The sequence below is a fragment of the Betta splendens genome, chromosome 24, assembly GCF_900634795.4.
Source record: "Betta splendens chromosome 24, fBetSpl5.4, whole genome shotgun sequence".
Taxonomy (NCBI): Eukaryota; Metazoa; Chordata; class Actinopteri; order Anabantiformes; family Osphronemidae; genus Betta; species Betta splendens.
In genome coordinates, this window is record NC_040901.2 from 13,123,668 (window position 1) to 13,141,445 (window position 17,778).

At 43.9% G+C, this 17,778-nt stretch overlaps 2 protein-coding genes across 4 annotated transcripts; both read right to left on the minus strand.

Annotated features, from left to right (window-relative positions):
- Positions 1 to 7,418: 7,418 nt before the first annotated feature.
- Positions 7,419 to 9,257, minus strand: LOC114849731 (uncharacterized). Of its 3 annotated transcripts, none has more exons than XM_041069391.2 (7): positions 9,036 to 9,257; positions 8,564 to 8,863; positions 8,227 to 8,493; positions 8,090 to 8,161; positions 7,904 to 7,990; positions 7,803 to 7,831; positions 7,419 to 7,633 (listed from the first exon to the last, which is right to left on the minus strand). In XM_041069391.2, exons 1-7 carry the CDS (start codon positions 9,079 to 9,081, stop codon positions 7,562 to 7,564), a joined length of 873 nt encoding a protein of 290 aa, XP_040925325.1. In that variant the 5' UTR covers positions 9,082 to 9,257; the 3' UTR covers positions 7,419 to 7,561. The 3 variants fall into 3 exon arrangements, with proteins under 3 accessions (XP_040925325.1, XP_040925326.1, XP_055362410.1); XM_041069392.2 differs by having other exon boundaries at positions 7,743 to 7,831; XM_055506435.1 differs by having other exon boundaries at positions 7,419 to 7,650; positions 7,743 to 7,831.
- Positions 9,258 to 9,384: 127 nt separating this feature from the next.
- LOC114849728 (uncharacterized) lies at positions 9,385 to 12,774 on the minus strand. The gene is made up of 11 exons (XM_029141439.3): positions 12,639 to 12,774; positions 12,222 to 12,521; positions 11,835 to 12,092; positions 11,662 to 11,733; positions 10,864 to 11,163; positions 10,482 to 10,739; positions 10,323 to 10,376; positions 10,141 to 10,230; positions 9,969 to 10,055; positions 9,859 to 9,887; positions 9,385 to 9,781 (listed from the first exon to the last, which is right to left on the minus strand). Exons 1-11 carry the CDS (start codon positions 12,697 to 12,699, stop codon positions 9,695 to 9,697), a joined length of 1,596 nt encoding a protein of 531 aa, XP_028997272.1. The 5' UTR covers positions 12,700 to 12,774; the 3' UTR covers positions 9,385 to 9,694.
- Positions 12,775 to 17,778: the final 5,004 nt, after the last annotated feature.

Consider the following 17,778-nt stretch of genomic DNA (forward strand, 5'->3'; position numbering starts at 1 on the left):
CTGATCGTTCTCTCATTTCTGTTCTGTTTATTTGAGTATTTCCATATTATGTTATTCATATATCCAGTAGTGTTAGATTAATAAAACGTTAAAAGGAATCTGGTTTTGTGTGCATGGCTCTTCAGATTTAAGCAGAGGTCACTGAACCGCGACAAGAATTCACGGCATAAGAGACTGATTTGGTTTTATCACAAGAAAGTGGTTATTGTTGTTCATGAGTGGTAACTCATTGAATTGATATCTGGCGTTGACTAGATTGATACAAGCGTGGTTTCAGCTTTAAAACAAACCTGGTGCCCCAACTTCGAGGTATATTAATGTTTCTGCATTAATATCAAACTATTAATAATTTGAATCCGCTACACTAAAAGTTTCCAAAAGTTGTTGCTTTTTTAATTTAACATATTTTCTGTTTCCACAGATTGGAGACATTATAAACTGTCTCCAAAAAATCATGTCTCAAGTGCAAACAATTGGTACTGGACTGCTCGCTCTCCTTACTGAGAAAATCAATCATTATTATTATCATTATTACTTCATATTACTACGAGCTACAGGCCGTGATGTGAGCTGTACTTTAAGCAACATCTTTGTCATCAGTCATCATATTTTCTGTACATTAAGATAGTTTATCCATAAACAATATTATCCATAATAACAGCTAATGTAATAAGTCCAACAAATTATTATTTACAGGAGGAGAACATAGTCCTATCTTGATCTTCACAACAGGTGCTGTTCTCCTACTCATCACACAATCACATTTTACAGGGCACCATAGAACGCATCCTAACACACAGCTTCACATCCTGTTTGGCAGCTGCAGAGCCCAGAACCATCAGCAGTTCTACAGCATTGTCAGTGCTGCCAGCAAGATTGTTGGTGCTCGTCTCCCGTTCCTGCAAGAGATTTATCAGCAGCGCTGCACACACAGAGCAGCTTCCATCATGGGATCCTCAGCACCGCTCTCATGGACTGTTCTCTTGCCATCAGGCAACAGGTACAGGAGCATCAGCTGCAGATCAAGCAGGTATCTCCCAACCTGCTGTGACTCACAACAAACTCATGCTAAACTCCTGTCCAGAAGTGAACTGCTGCTAATGAGTGTAGGTTTAACACTTTTCATTACTGTTACGTTTAACATGTATGTAATATTATATATAATAACGTATGGAAAGAGCACATAGATTAGATAGAGTTCAAAACAGCACAATAACTTAGAAAAAGGTTTTATTTTATAACCGTTTGAAGTGAAACAGAGGTTGTGAATAGATACAATACTTCTGCAGCTCAGTCGATTGATTCACTGATCAGAAACTGCAACACTTGTCCCACAGGACTCAGCATGTGTCATGTACAGATGCTGCTCATACAATTAGAATACCATCAAATAGTTCATTTATTTCACTAACCCCAGTAAAAAGTGAAACTTTTATATTATATTCATCCATTACACACAGACTGATACATTTCAAAAATTTACTTTAAATTGTGACAGTTATAACTGGCAACTAATAAAGAGCCCAAATTCAGTATCTCAGAGAAACCCTGGAGAGGACTGTGAAACAAAAGCCATTCATAAGTGTTAGGAGATTCAAGAGTAAACTGCAGCTGAAGTTGGTGCTTTAAGAACCACTAGGACCTATGCAGACATGCGTTTCAGCTGTCACATTTCTTGTATCAAGCCACTCTGGAACGACAGACAGTCAGGAGCATCTCACCTCGTCTAAAGACAAAATGACTGGACTGCAGCCGAATGCTCCAAAGTTCTGTTCTCTGATGAATTTCCTTTGAACATCAGGGTCCCAAAGTCTGGAGGAAGAGGAGAGGCACAGAGTCCACGCTGTTTGAGGTCCAGTAGAGCTTTCATGCTCCTGCTGCTGACCAACTGTATGGAGATGCTGCTTTCATTCTGCATCAGGACTTGGCACCTGCACACAGTCCCATCGCTGCCAGTGCCTGTTTAAAGGACCATGAGGTCCCTGTTCTTAACTGGCCAACAAACTCAGCTGACCTTAACTCCATAGAAAATCTATGTGATTTTGTGAAGAGGAACATGATATGCCAGAGCTAACAATGCAGAAGAGCTGAATTCCACTAACAGAGCAGCCTGGGCTCAGAACACCTGAGCAGTGCCACAGACTGATTCAACCTATGCCATGCCGCATTACTACAATAATTCAGGCAGAAGGAGCCCCAAATAAGTACTGGAGGTGCTCATACTTTTCAGTTGGCCAAGATTTCTAAAAATTCATTCTTTGTATTGGTATTAATACTCACATTTTCTGATACTGAATTTGGGGTTTTCATTAGTTGTCAGTTATAAGCGTCACAATTAAAAATTAAATAAACATTTGCAATACATCTGTGTGTATTGAATAAATATAATATACAAGTTTCACTTTTTTGTTACAAGCAAGGGTCAAACTGGACTGGAAATGTATTCTAAAACACGCTCACTATGAGCGGGAAACAGGCTACAATGGCCTACAAACTGGACTGGAGGGAAGAAACAAACGCACAAGCTGTGCAACAATAAGCTTATTTAATTAAATGACAATACATAAACCTGTATTAAAACATAATAACTGAAATACACAGCAATACAGGGAAAAAGACATACGATTGCTAGAGGCTCAAATAACTAAACATAGGAAGTGACTTGATGACTTACAACCCCCAACTCATAAGAAAACACAGGACAGCTCAAACCTTCAAGACAGACTCGGGACGCCTGCAGACAGATACAGTTATACAACGCGCTACGTATAACTGTAAAGTAACAACAAAACAAACAAAAGCCACAAGGACAAGAAGTGAAAAGTAAGTCAAAATTACTGCCATGCAGGAGCACTACGTGATCACTTCTCACTAAAACATGCAATAAACACAAGGACAACATAGACTAGAACAACCTTGACCAGGGACTGATCACAAAAGATAAACAACTTCTAACAGCAACCTCTGTGTAACACTAATGACAAACCAACAAAGACTGTACCTAAACCAGAAGCTTAAATACCCATAAAACAGGTGACACTAATCAACCTAATAACAGGACATGACACCACAGGAAATGAAAAAACAAAGAATCAGCCAAGAGGGCATTAATGCAACGTGAACCACAGTGCCCTCTGGCGTCACATAAACTGACTTAAGCTGAAATAAACCACCTTTGATGATATTCTAATTACATAACCAGCACCTGTGGACGTGCCATGAAAAGCCTCATATGACAGCATGTTGTTTATACTGTGACGACCTGGGGACACACCTGCCACAGACAGTGGCGCTACATTAGCTAGCTTTGCAGCTAACTGCCATAGATCTATAGATCTGAGCCCTATTGGTGAGAGTACCTGTGTCCCATTCAACAAACGACCCCAGGTACTTCATCACAGTAAAGAGAGAGAAACAGAAAACTAATTGTCTCATTTACACTCCGATTGGCAGTTTTAACTGGGACCCACTAACATCTCAAAAATATCGAACATATCAAACCTAAACTAACAATATTTCCCCTTACGGTGCTGCATAACTCACTCCAAAACAATATCCCCCACAATGCTCAGCGGCCCGGAAGTCTGCTGCAATACCGTTACATGCCGTATTTACGGTGCCTTGTGCCACGGCACCCAGTGGCTGCTGCTGATGCCACATATTGTGCTCGGCCGTACTGCTAAGATCAATGACTAGATGCTGTTAAATGTTTCCTCACCTGTGAACTGAAGCGTCAGGATCAGAAACACTAACATTTGAATGTGACTGCGTTCAGACATCGTTCTTCTCTGTCTCAGTGTCACCGATTGACGGAAACGGGATCATGACACAGGACCCAAATGCACGGCAGGAGAACCAACTCAGTTTGGTGACTTATTTAATGGTGGCTCAGTAAATGTCCAAACAAGAATAATTAAACAACAGCTCTGATCGCGGCTTAACAAAACAAAGACCCAAAACAAAACAGAAAGTTACTATCAGGGTGATGGCGCGTGGCACAACTGTATTCTCGCAAGACGATCTGACAAATGACTGAAGTGACTGGCGGCGGTTAAATGCTGGCGGTGATTACTAATAACGGACAGGTGTGCGTAATGAGACCGGGACGCGAAAAGGGAACTAACCAAATGAAAGCAGAAACCGGAAGTATTACCAAATAAAACAGGAAACCAAAACATGATAAGTGAAAACAGAGTCCTTCAGAATAAATACCAGAAACAAGAAATAAAACGAGAAACAAAGACCCAGGTCGTGACACTCAGGCTCTGAGCTGCTGCTTAAAGATGAACGTTCACGTCCTGTGGTGGTTGATGGGTTCACGTTCACGCTGCTCCATTTGTATAAGTTTCTATTTGATTCCTCATTATTTCATGCTGTTTTCACACCATGTCTGCATTTAATAATCAGTCAACATGTGAATCAACTGTATTTATCTTTAAAACAACAGGAAACTAAAGGGTGAAGTCATGTTAACATGAATAAGTTCAGAAACAAACAGGTGAATCATTGCTGATCAGAAAGAATCAAATAGTTTGTGTCTGTTAAACATCAGAAACATTGATACTTAGACTTTACACTTAGTTTGACCTGTTCACAGTTCTCCTCTGCATTCAACATTAACTCTTTTTCATCATCCTCTTCATCCTCATCCTCTGCTGGATGATCTGATCAGCAGGAACTCGTTCCTGAGGTGAGTTGATGAAGCTGTTGATCAGTGGAGTCTGAGAGAAGCTGAAGCCTCTTCAACATTTTCATACGGAGAAAACGGATTTTTATGAACTCCTCCTTCAGTCAGAGACGAACAAGATCCGCTATGACACAAAGCGTCCAGATGCTTTATTACATATGACACTGGTCACTTTATTAGGAACAGCAGTCAGTCTCACTCAGTCCATTCATGTCACCTTCACCAGCTGATCTGTCGTTGTCACATGTGAATCATGGAGGTCACAGCAGGAGCTGGACTCAACTACAGTAGATTAGTAGATCTGGTTCTGATGTTTGGTACCGTGTGAAATGAACCGGGTCCAAAACATTAGAACCGGAGTCAGATGCAAACTGATCGTCTGATGATTAAATCATCACTCGTTTATAATAATAATAATAATAATAATAATAATAATAATAATAATAATAATAATAATAATAAAGTTCATATGTTTTTATTGACAGATCATTTTATCATCAGTCACAACATGAAGGTTGTTACAGACTGAATTCATTCATTTGTTTAAATGTTGAACACAAAGCTTTTAACAACAGCAGCGACTTGTTTGTGGTGATGTGGTGGAAATTTTGGAATAAAGACAGATGAGAGAGTTGTCCTTTTGTGCGATTTATTGAAATAATAAAGAAAATGACAAATAATGAGCAAAGCAAATCAAAAAGCCAGCTGGGGAGATCTGAACTGCTGTAACTGCTCCTTCTGCTTGTCTTCACTTGACACACATCCTCCGATTCCTCTTCCGGTTCAGAGTCGTCATTTGACTGGCTTAAAAAAATCTGCTCTCGAACCTGTGCGGCGGTGAAACGAGCAGCGGCCATGAAGAGAGAGCGCGAGCTGGCAGGCAAGCTGGCAGGCAGGCAGGCCAATGAGCATGGGGTCAGGCACGCAAGCATGCAGGAAACGCGGGCACGCAGGCGTCTCCCTAACACCAACTCATAAGTAAGACCAGTCGTCTCTTTTTTTAGTTTGTTTTTAGTCCAAGCTACGTGAGGGTGGTGAAATAATTTGCAGGTGAAAGCACACACAAACACAAGTTTCCAATTTGGAGGAATCTCCACCACGTTGGAGATATGGCGCTAGAGAAAAAGAAAAACAAACAAAAACAAGGTTGGGGTCGGCTCGGACCCCGGTCTGACCTGCCACCCTCCCACGGTCGGCGTCATATAAACCCCACAGAAGACAGGAGAGGATGGCTACTCTTCCCGTCCCTCTAAACTGAACAGAGCTCACCCACATGGACGCAGAGACCGGAGACGCCCGCATCGACGGCTCTAACGTCTCTAACGGACCGGAGCTCGTCGCCGCCGCTCAGATCTTAGAGACCTTCTCTAAAGGCACTGGCAAAGCCAGAGACAATGACAAGTTCGCTGTCTGGCGACACGTGCGTCCTAACGCCTTGCAACGCGTTAGGACGCGGGCGCACGACTCCGCTGTACATGAAAAGGCCGAGCGAGAGGAGCGTGGTCGGCCCTCGCACTGCGGACAACCTGTTCAGGGAGCTGGGCAGCCGTGAGGGCATGTCGTATGAGCTGGACACCGTAGACACTCACGTCCGGATGTCCCGTTTCGTGTTGAGAGAGCACGTGTATCACGTGCACGTCGCTGGAGTGGAGGAGCGCAGCTTCCTAGCGAGAAAGTTCTGTGGGAAAGAAAGCGTCCGGAAATCTATGGTAGGACACGAGCGTTACAGAAGGGCTACGTGGCGTTTCCCGAGTTGATGCTGGAGGAGGCTGTGGAAGGTTATGTCGGCGTGGGCTACAAGATGCTCTGCGTCGTGTGCGACTCACCGCGGAGCGAGAGCCACGACCGACGCTGCGGGACGCTGACGCTGACGCTGCGGCAAAAGTTGCTTCGCGTCAAGTTTTGATGAGCCGAGAATCCCGTTGAAATCTGTCTTGGAGCTCATGGCGTTTTTCAAAGTAGAAGAAGAAGAAAGATGAAAAAGGGCCGTATTCAATTTCTTTCTACGCCTGCCTCTGTTGCTTTACACGTACCAATTAGATTTACGGAGATTTAATACGTTTGGGTTATACTGAATGGAATGTGCCTCGTACTCTTTTCTTTGATAACTGTTTGATATTATTAAATAAACATTTGGCATTTAATCAAATGTTTTGCCTGTTTTATTTTTCTTTTAAAATGGTCAGCCCTTGCATGCAGCTGTCTGCTTGCATCATCATTATGTTCATCATCAGTGGGCCTGTGGCACAGGTGGAGGTAGAAGAGAGGAAAGAAGAAGGAAAAAAGCACTGGGGTCGCGCCGGGCCCCGGGAGGACGCGGGACGGGCTTGTGACGAAGACGAAGGGAGAGGTGACCCGAGCCCCGTGGATCCTGCGACGCGTAGGTGCCTCGTGGCCCAAAAAAAAAGGAATCAAAAGTTTCATAGTTTGTCTCGTGGGGTCAGACTGACCCCCTCAAAGGCTGCGTGAGGGTTAATGTGCAACAGAACCTTGAGAGGAAGATAGATTGTTTGTCTAAGAATGTTCAGTTCTAAGTCTAATCAACAAGTGCAGAATGCATGGTCGCTATACAGAGTTAGAAATGGACACAAGAAGAATAAAAGTACAATTTTTCCATTACAGGTGAGTTGATGAAGTTGTTGCCAACCAGAAGCAGAATCAGATGCAAACTGATCGTCTGATAATTAAATCATAACTCATTTATTATAATAATAATAAGTGTAATAAAATGTGTTTTTATTGACAGCTCATTTAATCATCAGTCACAACATGAAGGTTGTTACAGACTGAATTAATTCATTTGTTGAACACAAAGCTTTTAACAGCAGCAGCGACTTGTTTGTGGTGAGTTGATGAAGTTGTTGCTCAGTGGAGTCAGACTGAAGCAGACGAGACTCCAACGTTTTCATAATTCACTGCATCTTCATCTTCATCTTCATCATGAAGCTGTGGAAACAACAGCGCTGCAGAGATTCACACTGACAAGTTGACAACAATCCTCAATAATGTGTGTATAATGTCCAATAATGTAGAGAAGCTACTGAGACTCAGGTACCAGATATTAAAGCTCCTGCTTTGCTCTGTAACGTAATAACAGAGAACTTTATCCACTCACTGTGTTTTCATTTCTCACTCTTTTATTTCCTGTCAAGACAAAACAGTCGACGTCAGTGAAAATGTGAAATTATTTAAATGTCGATTATTAAATGTTCTCACCTTTGGTTCTGGTCCAAACGTTGACCACAACAACAATAACTATGAGTGTCGTTAAGGCCACAGAGACGATGATGATCCTCCACCAACCTGGAAACATGAAGAAACGACAATGATGGAAATGGTTTAAAGAAAAAACAGGTTTGGTTTCATAAAATACAAAAACGTCTAAAAATAGGAAAAATTCACCGTTATCTTCTAATGCTGTGCTTTGAATTGTTGCATCTTCAGTTGTTGTCTCTTTGAATGTTACATTTTCCTCTGGACAAATAAAACACACAATGTTCACCTGCAACAAACACACAGTCGTGTGACATTTCTCTCACCTGAGGCCGGAGGTCTGAATGGAAACCGATGAACGTTAGTGAAACAATCAGTGACTTCACACGTTAACGAGTTCATGACTGATGCGTGAACACGGTGAGAATCCAGAAGAGACACGACAGCGTAGTAGAGAGTGTGTGACGCCTTCACGTCTCTGTGACTCGTAAACACTTGACTGTGATGAAGCCACTTCACTGACGGCTTACAGTGTTTGTGTGTGGACACGTAACAGTAGACGTAGACCTCATCAGCAGCTTCATACTCATTCACTGGTGAAAAGAAACAGCTGTTGATGCTTGAGCCCATTGGTTGAAACACAACGTAGACGTAAACACTCACTGTGAACAACAGACAGATAAACCTCAGAGGCTCCTGCTCCTCGTGTGCACGTGTAACGACCCACATCCTGAACTGTGACCTTCTCTATGAGCAGAGAGCACTTCTCCGTCAGCCTCCGTCTGTGGGCTGTGGACGCTTCAGTCCGTCCACGTTCCACCACAGCGTCTGTCCTGCTGCTTCCTGGATCCTGGAGGAGCCACGTCGTGTTCTGACATTGGTCCTGATCAGCGCTGGCGTTTTCACAAGGCAAAGTCACGTCGTCTCTGACAGCGACAGTGAAGGAGGAAAGTCGTCCAGAGGCTGAAAAGATGAGAAACCACTCAGGACGTAAAAGGGCATTTTACATTGAACGCAGGGTTAAATGTTTGTTATGAACCAAACTCACCGTCGACAGCGAACGGTGAGGATGAACCAAGGTTTAGTGTCACAGCGTGAGTGAGTGAGTCAGTGGTTCATTCAGACGTTCACTCACCTGTGAACCGAAGCATCAGGATCATTAACAGAAACGTCTGATCCATCGATGTCTCTCCTTCTGAACCGCTGCTTCTCAGGCACCAGATTCAGCTTCCTGTGTGTGGAAACGCAACTTCTCACTTTGATTTCCTGCTTCTTCTCATTGTTTCACACTGATTTTCATTTTGTAATGACTGAAACTCACTTCAGAACCATCTACGTTGTTTGAGCAGGTAAATAAAACGACACAGCAGCTGTTTGAAAAGGGTTTGAATCTAAAACGCCAGCGTGACAAACACACGTTTTCTGACACCTTTCACTTTGAACTTCTTCATTTTCTGAACCAAACAAGCACCTGTTGCACAGTGTTGGTGGTTTAAGCCTTTATTAATAAAGACAAAACAAAAACCATTAGAGGTGAAAACACAGATGTTAAATGTTAAACACAGACACAGGATCAGTACAGAACAGGATCAAATACAGAGATCATCATCATCATCATCATCATCATCATCATCATCATCATCATCATCATCATCATCATCATCATCATCATCATCATCATCCTCCTCTGTGCTGCTCTTCTCTGATCTAATCTGTCACATCAGCAAAAGATGGAGCTTTAACATCAGCAGTGACTCGTTTCTGTTGAGTTGATGAAGCTGCTGATCAGTGGATTCAGACCGAAGCAGAAGAGACTCCAGCATTTTCATACTTCACTGTATCATCACCTTCATCTTCATCTTCATCTTCATCTTCATCAACCTGTGGAACCAACATCACTGAGATTCGGCTCTAAAGTAGTAAATGAAAACTTTAATAAATATCAGTTTTTCACTCACTGTGGTTTGATTCTTTTGTGTTTTGTTCCCTGAAAAGATGAAACATTCAACCAGTGAAGACTCAACATTTAAAGGTCTCCTCATCAAACGTCATCACTGAATGTTCTCACCTTTGGTTCTGATCCATATGTCGACTGTAACAACAGTGATTATGAGTGTTGTTAAACCCACAGAGACGATGATGATCCTCCACCAACCTGGAAAACACTCACCACATGTTTTACTTCCTCCACCTTCAACTATGAGAAAGAAATAATACTAATAAATCAAATGAAACATCACCTTGTTTTTCTGCTGAAGCTTCAGTGATCAACGTTGGAACTGAGTTTTCAGCAGTTGTTGATTCAGTCGTTGCTGGTTTTGTGTCTTTACCTGTAAAAGTCAGATTATTGTTGCTGGATGTGAAACACTGACGTCATGTGGTAACAAACATAGAGGTTTCTAGTTTTAATTCATTTTCTCACCTGTTGTAGGTGAGTTTCTGACTGTTGTTACTGAAGAAGATGATTCTGTAGTTGCTGGTTTTACAAGAATTTGAAAAATCATTAATAACAATCTTATCAGTTAACACCTGTTATTTCAGCAGGTGGAGTTTAATAATGAACAGTTCTTTATTTTCTCACCTGGTCTGAAGAGAAACTGATGAACGTTGCTTTTACAATCAGTCACTTCACACGTTAACGAGTTCATCACTGAAGAGTGAATATGTTGAAGATTCTCAAAAGACATGAAGGCGTAGTAGTGAGTCTGTGATGCCTTCAGGTCTCTGTGACCTATAAACACTTTATCCTGATTCAGCCACTTCACTGATGGTTCACAGTCTTTATGTGTTGACACAAAACAGTAGGCGTTGATCGTATGTTGTAGCTTATAGTCAGTCACTGGTGAAGAAATAATGTTAAAACAAAGAAACAAATTAACTTTACACTTGTTTTATAACTTTCATTAAAATTGTTGTTGTAACAAAACAGTTTGAGCTGAAAACACAATGATGTAAATACTCACATGTAACAACAGACAGATAAACCACAGAGTCTCCATCTCGTCTGCAGGAGTAACGACCAACATCCTGATCTGTGACGTTCTTTATGACCAGAGAACATTTGTCTCCAAGTCTCAGTCTGTTTGATCTGGATGCTACAATCTGTCCATTTCTAACCAGAGCATCTGTTCTCATGTGAGCTGCACCATTGTAGAACCATTCTATGTTCTGACATTCATCCTGTTCATCATTCACACGTTCACAAACCAAAGTGACGTCGTCTCCAGCTCTGACAGCGACAGAGGAGGAAAGTTGTTCAGTGACTGTAGATGAGAAATAAACAGAACATGAAAGATGATTTTAGATTAAAGCATCAACAAACCTCTGACAGTTAGTGTGAACTAAGATCAATGACTTGATGCTGTTAGATGTTTACTCACCTGTGAACTGAAGCATCAGGATCAGAAACACTAACATTTGAATGTGCCTGAGTTCAGACATCGTTCTTCTCTGTCTCAGTCTCTGAGCTGATGATGACTCTTACTTCCTGTACTTAGTAAGTTGTAACTTCCTCACTCTTAATATATTAAGTAGTTTCTTTCCATTCAACACTAGTTCAATCACATCAGGTTCGAAACATTCACATGTTGTGACGTCATTATGTGATTTTTATGACACAGTTGATTAGTTTTATCATCACTGCTGAAAACTGGACCATGTTGCTTCACTTTGTGCATTTTGTCACATGGTTAAACCACAAGGGCACCAGGAACCAGACAACAAACATTTGAGGTGTTTTTAATTTTAATTCATTTTCTCACCTGTTGTAGGTGAGATTCTGACTGTTGTTACTGAAGTAGATGATTCTGTAGTTGCTGGTTTTACATGTTTATCTAAAGAAGAATTTGAAAAATCATTAATAACAATCATATCAGTTAAAACCTGTTATTTCAGCAGGTGGAGTTTAATAATGAACAGTTCTTTATTTTCTCACCTGGTCTGAAGAGAAACTGATGAACGTTACTTTTACAATCAGTCACTTCACACGTTAACGAGTTCATCACTGATGAGTGAATACGTTGAGAATCCTCAAAAGACACGACAGCGTAGTAGCGAGTCTGTGATGCCTTCAGGTCTCTGTTACCTATAATCACTTTATCCTGATTCAGCCACTTCACTGATGGTTCACAGTCTTTATGTGTTGACGTGTAACAGTAGAAGGTGGTCCTATGTTCTATCTTATATTTAGTCACTGGTGAAGAAATAATGTTAAAACAAATTAAGTTAAATTTAACTTCACACTTACATTCTAACTGTTTCATTAAAATTGTTGTTGTAACAAAACAGTTTGAGCTGAAAACACAATGATGTAAATACTCACATGTAACAACAGACAGATAAACGTCAGATTCTCCACCTCGTCTGCAGACGTAACGACCAGCATCCTGATCTGTGACGTTCTTTATGACCAGAGAACATTTCTCTCCAAGTCTCAGTCTGTTTGATCTGGATGCTACAATCTGTCCATTTCTAACCAGTCCATCAGTTCTGGTGTGAGCTGCATCAATGTAGATCCATTGTATGTTCTGACATTCATCCTGTTCATCTTTCACACGATCACAAACCAAAGTGACGTCGTTTCCAGCTCTTAGAGCGACAGAGGAGGAAAGTTGTTCAGTGACTGTAGATGAAAAATAAACAAAACATAAAAGATGATTTTAGATCAAAGCATCAACAAAACTCTGACAGTTAGTGTGAACTAAGATCAATGACTTGATGCTGTTAAATGTTTCCTCACCTGTGAACTGAAGCATCAGGATCAGAAACACTAACATTTGAATGTGACTGAGTTCAGACATCGTTCTTCTCTGTCTCAGTCTCTGAGCTGATGATGAATCTTACTTCCTGTACTTAGTAAGTTGTTACTTCCTCACTCTTAATTTGTTAAGTAGTTTTTTTTCCATTTAACACAAGTCCAATCACAACTGGTTTGAAACATTCACATGTTGTGACGTCTACATGTGAATTTTATGACAGTTCATCTTAAAGTTCATGTTTTAAACCTTCAGTTTGTTAGTTTTATCGTCACTGCTGAAAATTGGGCCATGTTGCTTCACTTTGTGCATTTTGTCACATGATGAAACCACAAGTGCTGCCCACTGCACGGTGGTGCACTGTTGCCTCACAGCGAGAAGGTTCTGGGTTCAATGCCTTTTTGTGTGGAGTTTGCATGTTCTCACTGTGTCAGTTCTGTCTCTCTCTCTCTTCTCCGGCTCCCTCCCACAGTCCATAAACATGCATTAGGTTTACTGGTCACTCTGAACTGCCCGTAGGTGTGAATGCGTGTGTGCTGCCCTGCGATGGACCGGCGACCTGTCCAAAGTAGGTTTTGATGTTAACGTCAAGGATTTAATCAAGTTACCGCTTTTAAGGCGCCTTCTCACGTTTGCCTCCAGTCGAGTCTCAGGACTGGATCATGTTTCAGGGTTAATTTGGAATAAGAGTATGTGAACACCTGTCAACCCAGTTAAACTGTCCAATCCCAGCAGCCCCTGCACTTTGTCTTCTAGGAGATCTAAGTGGGCTTGATCTAGAGACAAACTCATCACACACACTTCTTTCTGCCCTCTGTGTCGCAAAGAAAATCATCCTTATGAACTGGAAAACTAAAAATAAATTAAGCATTACTCAATACCTGAACAGCTTGTTAGATTATACCACCTTAGACACATTGTCTGCTTCATCAAATCAATGACCAAAACTATACTCTGATTGATTCCATTTCCAGGTAAGGATGCGTGGGGCTCGGGTACTGTGTCATGTCTGGCACAGTGGTGGTGGGGTGACTGGTGGTTGGGGGTGCCTGCCTGCCTAAGGAACCAGGACGAGTTGGTGGATTCTGGGCTGGCCGCATGGGTCCCCTGTGGCGGGGGTGTGGTGGCTGCTGAGACAGGCGGCCCTGTGCCGGAGTAGGGCCATTTTGAGGGTTGGCGTGTACTTGTCTCTGGGGAGCGGAGGCGGGCCTCCCTGCTGGTGTGCAGAGCGGACCTGGGGGTGGAGACCAGCGCCCCACCCCTGGTCGGGTGGGGCCTGCCTGCCCCAGCGGTCCGACGCCCTCTGGTGAATGCGCGGGCCTGTTGCGGGGGAGTTGGCGGACTACTCGGGCTACGATCTTCATTGGGCCCTGGGCGGAGGTTGGCCCTCAATGTATGTAGGTTTGAGTGTAGCATTACACGGGGCGAGCATGGGCATAGCATAGAATGGGTAAGTATAAAAGAAGGGTGAGGATGGCTCTTGCTGTGCTGCGTGTGGTGCCTGGGCAGTAGTACTGCGGTCCCTGGGTCTCGGCTGTCCCTTCCTGGCTGGGGGTTGTGGGGGGCGGTGGGATGGGTAGCAGAGCCAGTCGGGAACCTGGCTCTGCGGACCCTGGTGCTCTGCTTCCCAACTACATCTCTCCACATTCATCCACTTATGTCTGCAGGGGCGTCCTGCTGATGGAGGGACCGGGAAGTGGTTCCGTCCCTCCCAAGTGGGATGCTCTGCAGTTTTAATTGCATTAGTCATACACACTCGTCCAGGAATCTGGGGGCTCATTCCGGGGGGGCCAGTAGACGAAGCCTTCCCATTGATGGCTTTGTCTGCTGGACCCCTCGGAGAATTGGCTATCTCCCAAAGTTCCTCATACTTAGCCACATACACATACATTTAGGGCCGGGGGTGGGCTCTTTCATTGGGGCCTGGGGCTGAGGCCAGTTGTGGCCTCGCCCACTGGCCCTGATGGAGAGATCACCACCCAGTTTTAACTGCAAAAAGACATTTAGGTTAGGGGGGGCACCGTCCGGGGGGGACACACCGTTAGCCAGCGGTCGTGCTCCTGGAGGTGTCACCCACCTTCAGTGCACTTAGTTCCACACTCACGTAGGGTTCTGGGGTACCTTTTCCGCTGCCCTCTGCTTCCCCCGGGTTGGGGGGGTTGGGCAGGGCTCAGGAGGAGCTGCGGTCCCTGCCTGGGGCCACATGGACGGCAGGCCGGAGACCTACCCTCCCCACGAATGAGACCAAGCGAATGGTGTGGGTGCGAGAATGTATCTGAGAGTGCATTGGTTCACGAGAGTGAGAGAGTTTATGGTGTGTGTGTGTTGATGTGATGATGTGTGTTGTACATGTGGGTGGGTGTATGCGTCTGTGTTTGTGTGAGTTGGTATGCGTGTGGTGCGGTTGGAGTGTGGGGGTCCGGTTTTCCGCCGGGGGTACGATGATCGTCTGCCTGGGTGGTCTCTTTTCTGCTGACCCCACCAATTGCTGGCCTTGTGTTGCAGGCCGCTGTGGCGCCAGGGGATGAGGTCGGGCCGATGGGGTAGGCCCGCTCCGCCCGTGTGGGGGTGGTGGACTGGGGGCGGGCCCCACTCTGGGCGCGGGGGCATCTTCTGGCGGGCTCCCTACGGACCGTGGGTCCTCGGGCTCCACTCTTTCAGGCCGACCCTCCCGCCGGGGGGAGTGTTTGTCCCTGGTTCTCATGGGGCGGACAGCGTTGACCCCCGGTGGCCCACTCTGGCCTCGGGTGCTGTCTCTGTGGCTGCTGCAGCTCTGCCTGGGGGGCTCTGTGTGGGCGGCTTGGGTCGCAACACCTGCCCTCCTGGAACTGAAGGTGTGTGGGCTCCCTGGCTGCTGGGATTCCTTCCTCTGCTTGCTGGATGGGCGTAGTGGCGGAGCCCCTCACATCACCCTGGCTTCCACAAGTGGCATTGTTCATGCACCAACGTCTGCCTCACCCTTTGGGTGAATAATGTTAAGCTACAGCCTTACTAACCTTGTAGTGGGACACTTTCCAAATCCTACTGTAAGTATTATTGATACTTATCACTACCAATATCAATAATGTGTGAATATGGAAATTGTGGTGTTCTATGTCATGACTTTTATTAAGTAGTATGAGATATGTATAACAATGCACATGTGTATGTATATTATATGTATATGTTTGTATGAGTATGTGCACACACCTTAACACTATTATTGGTATTAGTATTAATCTCCAAGGTAAAACACAGTACAAAAGTTGTTTAGTTATAAATGTGTTAGCCTAAGGTACATCCCTGCTCATTTATTTTGCACCCATTGTTTATTTAAGAGATTTGCTTGGTCTCACCAGCTGGTTGCATCCCCCCCCCTCCCACACACACACCCTAAAGCAGAAATTTAACCTGTCCACCAACACAGCAACATCACACATATTTGGGATTAGCTAAATAACCCATAAATCAAGAGTATATATATTTTATATATACTCCTCTTGTTAAAGCAAAGCTGTCCATCACAATATGGCACTCAGCGTAAGACATGCTGCTTGTTAAACTGCTGGACAGAACAAAAAAAAAAATTTTTAGGGTTAAAGTGGAGTAAACTCAGCTCCGCCCTGCTGACCTCATCTAGATACAGTTACCATCCAGGGACGCTTCACATTCCAACATGGCTAAACACATCTCCCATCATCCTCCACGCTCGTCTCCTTCCTCACTCACAGGCTCATGGTCTCAGAGACTAGCGCCACCTAGTGGTTGGGAGGATCAACCACATCTGGCTCTTACTAAAAGTTCAGTCTGAGCATCTTAAGCCACGTGCTAAAGAACAAACTATGGTTATGATGCATCAAAAACAACTCAGACTCAGTGAGTGAACTTTACTGGAGGAGAAACCAACATTACACAAAAACCCTCAGAGGAGTTTTTTTCAACATTCCATCATTTAAAGCAGATGTTCTTAGCGTCACCGTGCTCCTCAGAGCTGCTCAGCGTCTCCTTTGTCAGTGATCACAGCTGCTTCCTCCTCCTGTTACTGAGCTGATGCTGAAGCAGCTGATCAGTGGATTCAGACCGAAGCAGAAGAGACTCCAGCATTTACTTCACTGTATCATCACCTTCTGAGGTTTTGTGTCTTCACCTGTAAACGTCAGATTATTGTAGTGTGAAACACTGACGTCATTTAATCTTCTCACCTGAGGCCTGAAAAGAAATAATGTTAAAACAAACTAGATTAAAATTAACTTTACACTGAAATTATAATTGTTTTAATCAATGTTGTAACAAAACAGGTTGAGTTGAAGACACAATGATACTCACTGGTAACAACAAATAGAAAAATCTTAGAGAATTCCACTTGTCTGCAGACGTAACGACCAACATCCTGATCTGTGACGTTCTTTATGACCAGAGAACATTTGTCTCCAAGTCTCAGTCTGTTTGATCTGGATGCTACAATCTGTCCATTTCTAACCAGTCCATCAGATCTGGTGTGATCTGCATCATTGTAGATCCATTCTATGTTCTGAAAATCATCCTGCTCATGTTTCACACGTTCACAAGTCAAAGTTACGTCGTTTCCAGCTCTGACAGTGATGAAGGAGGAAAGTGCTTCAGTGACTGTAGATGAGAAATAAACAGAACATAAAAGATGATTTTAGATCAAAGCACCAACAAACCTCTGACAGTTAGTGTGAACTAAGATCAATGACTTGATGCTGTTAAATGTTTACTCACCACAGACCACTTCTCAGCAGACCACCAACAAGCATGTGTCTGCTCAAACAGTCAGAAACAGAGGGATGAGGGCCGGCGTCCGCAGGTACGGCCCCACACCCTGCAGGACGTCTGGCATCGGCCAGAGAACACTGGAGCCCTGTGCTCCTCACAGATGAAGGCAGGTTCACACTGAACAGACGCGACGAGTCTGTGGACAACGTTGTGCTGCCTGCAACATCCTCCAGTGTGACTGGTTTGGCAGTGGGTCAGTACTGGTGTGGGGCACAGCCCCCCATGTGCTCTCCAGAGGCAGCCTGACTGCACCGGGTGCTGAGATGAGATCCTCAGACTCCGGTTGGCCTTGGGCTCCTCCCAATGCAACACAATGCTGGACCTCGTGGCTGCAGGGTGTCAGCAGCT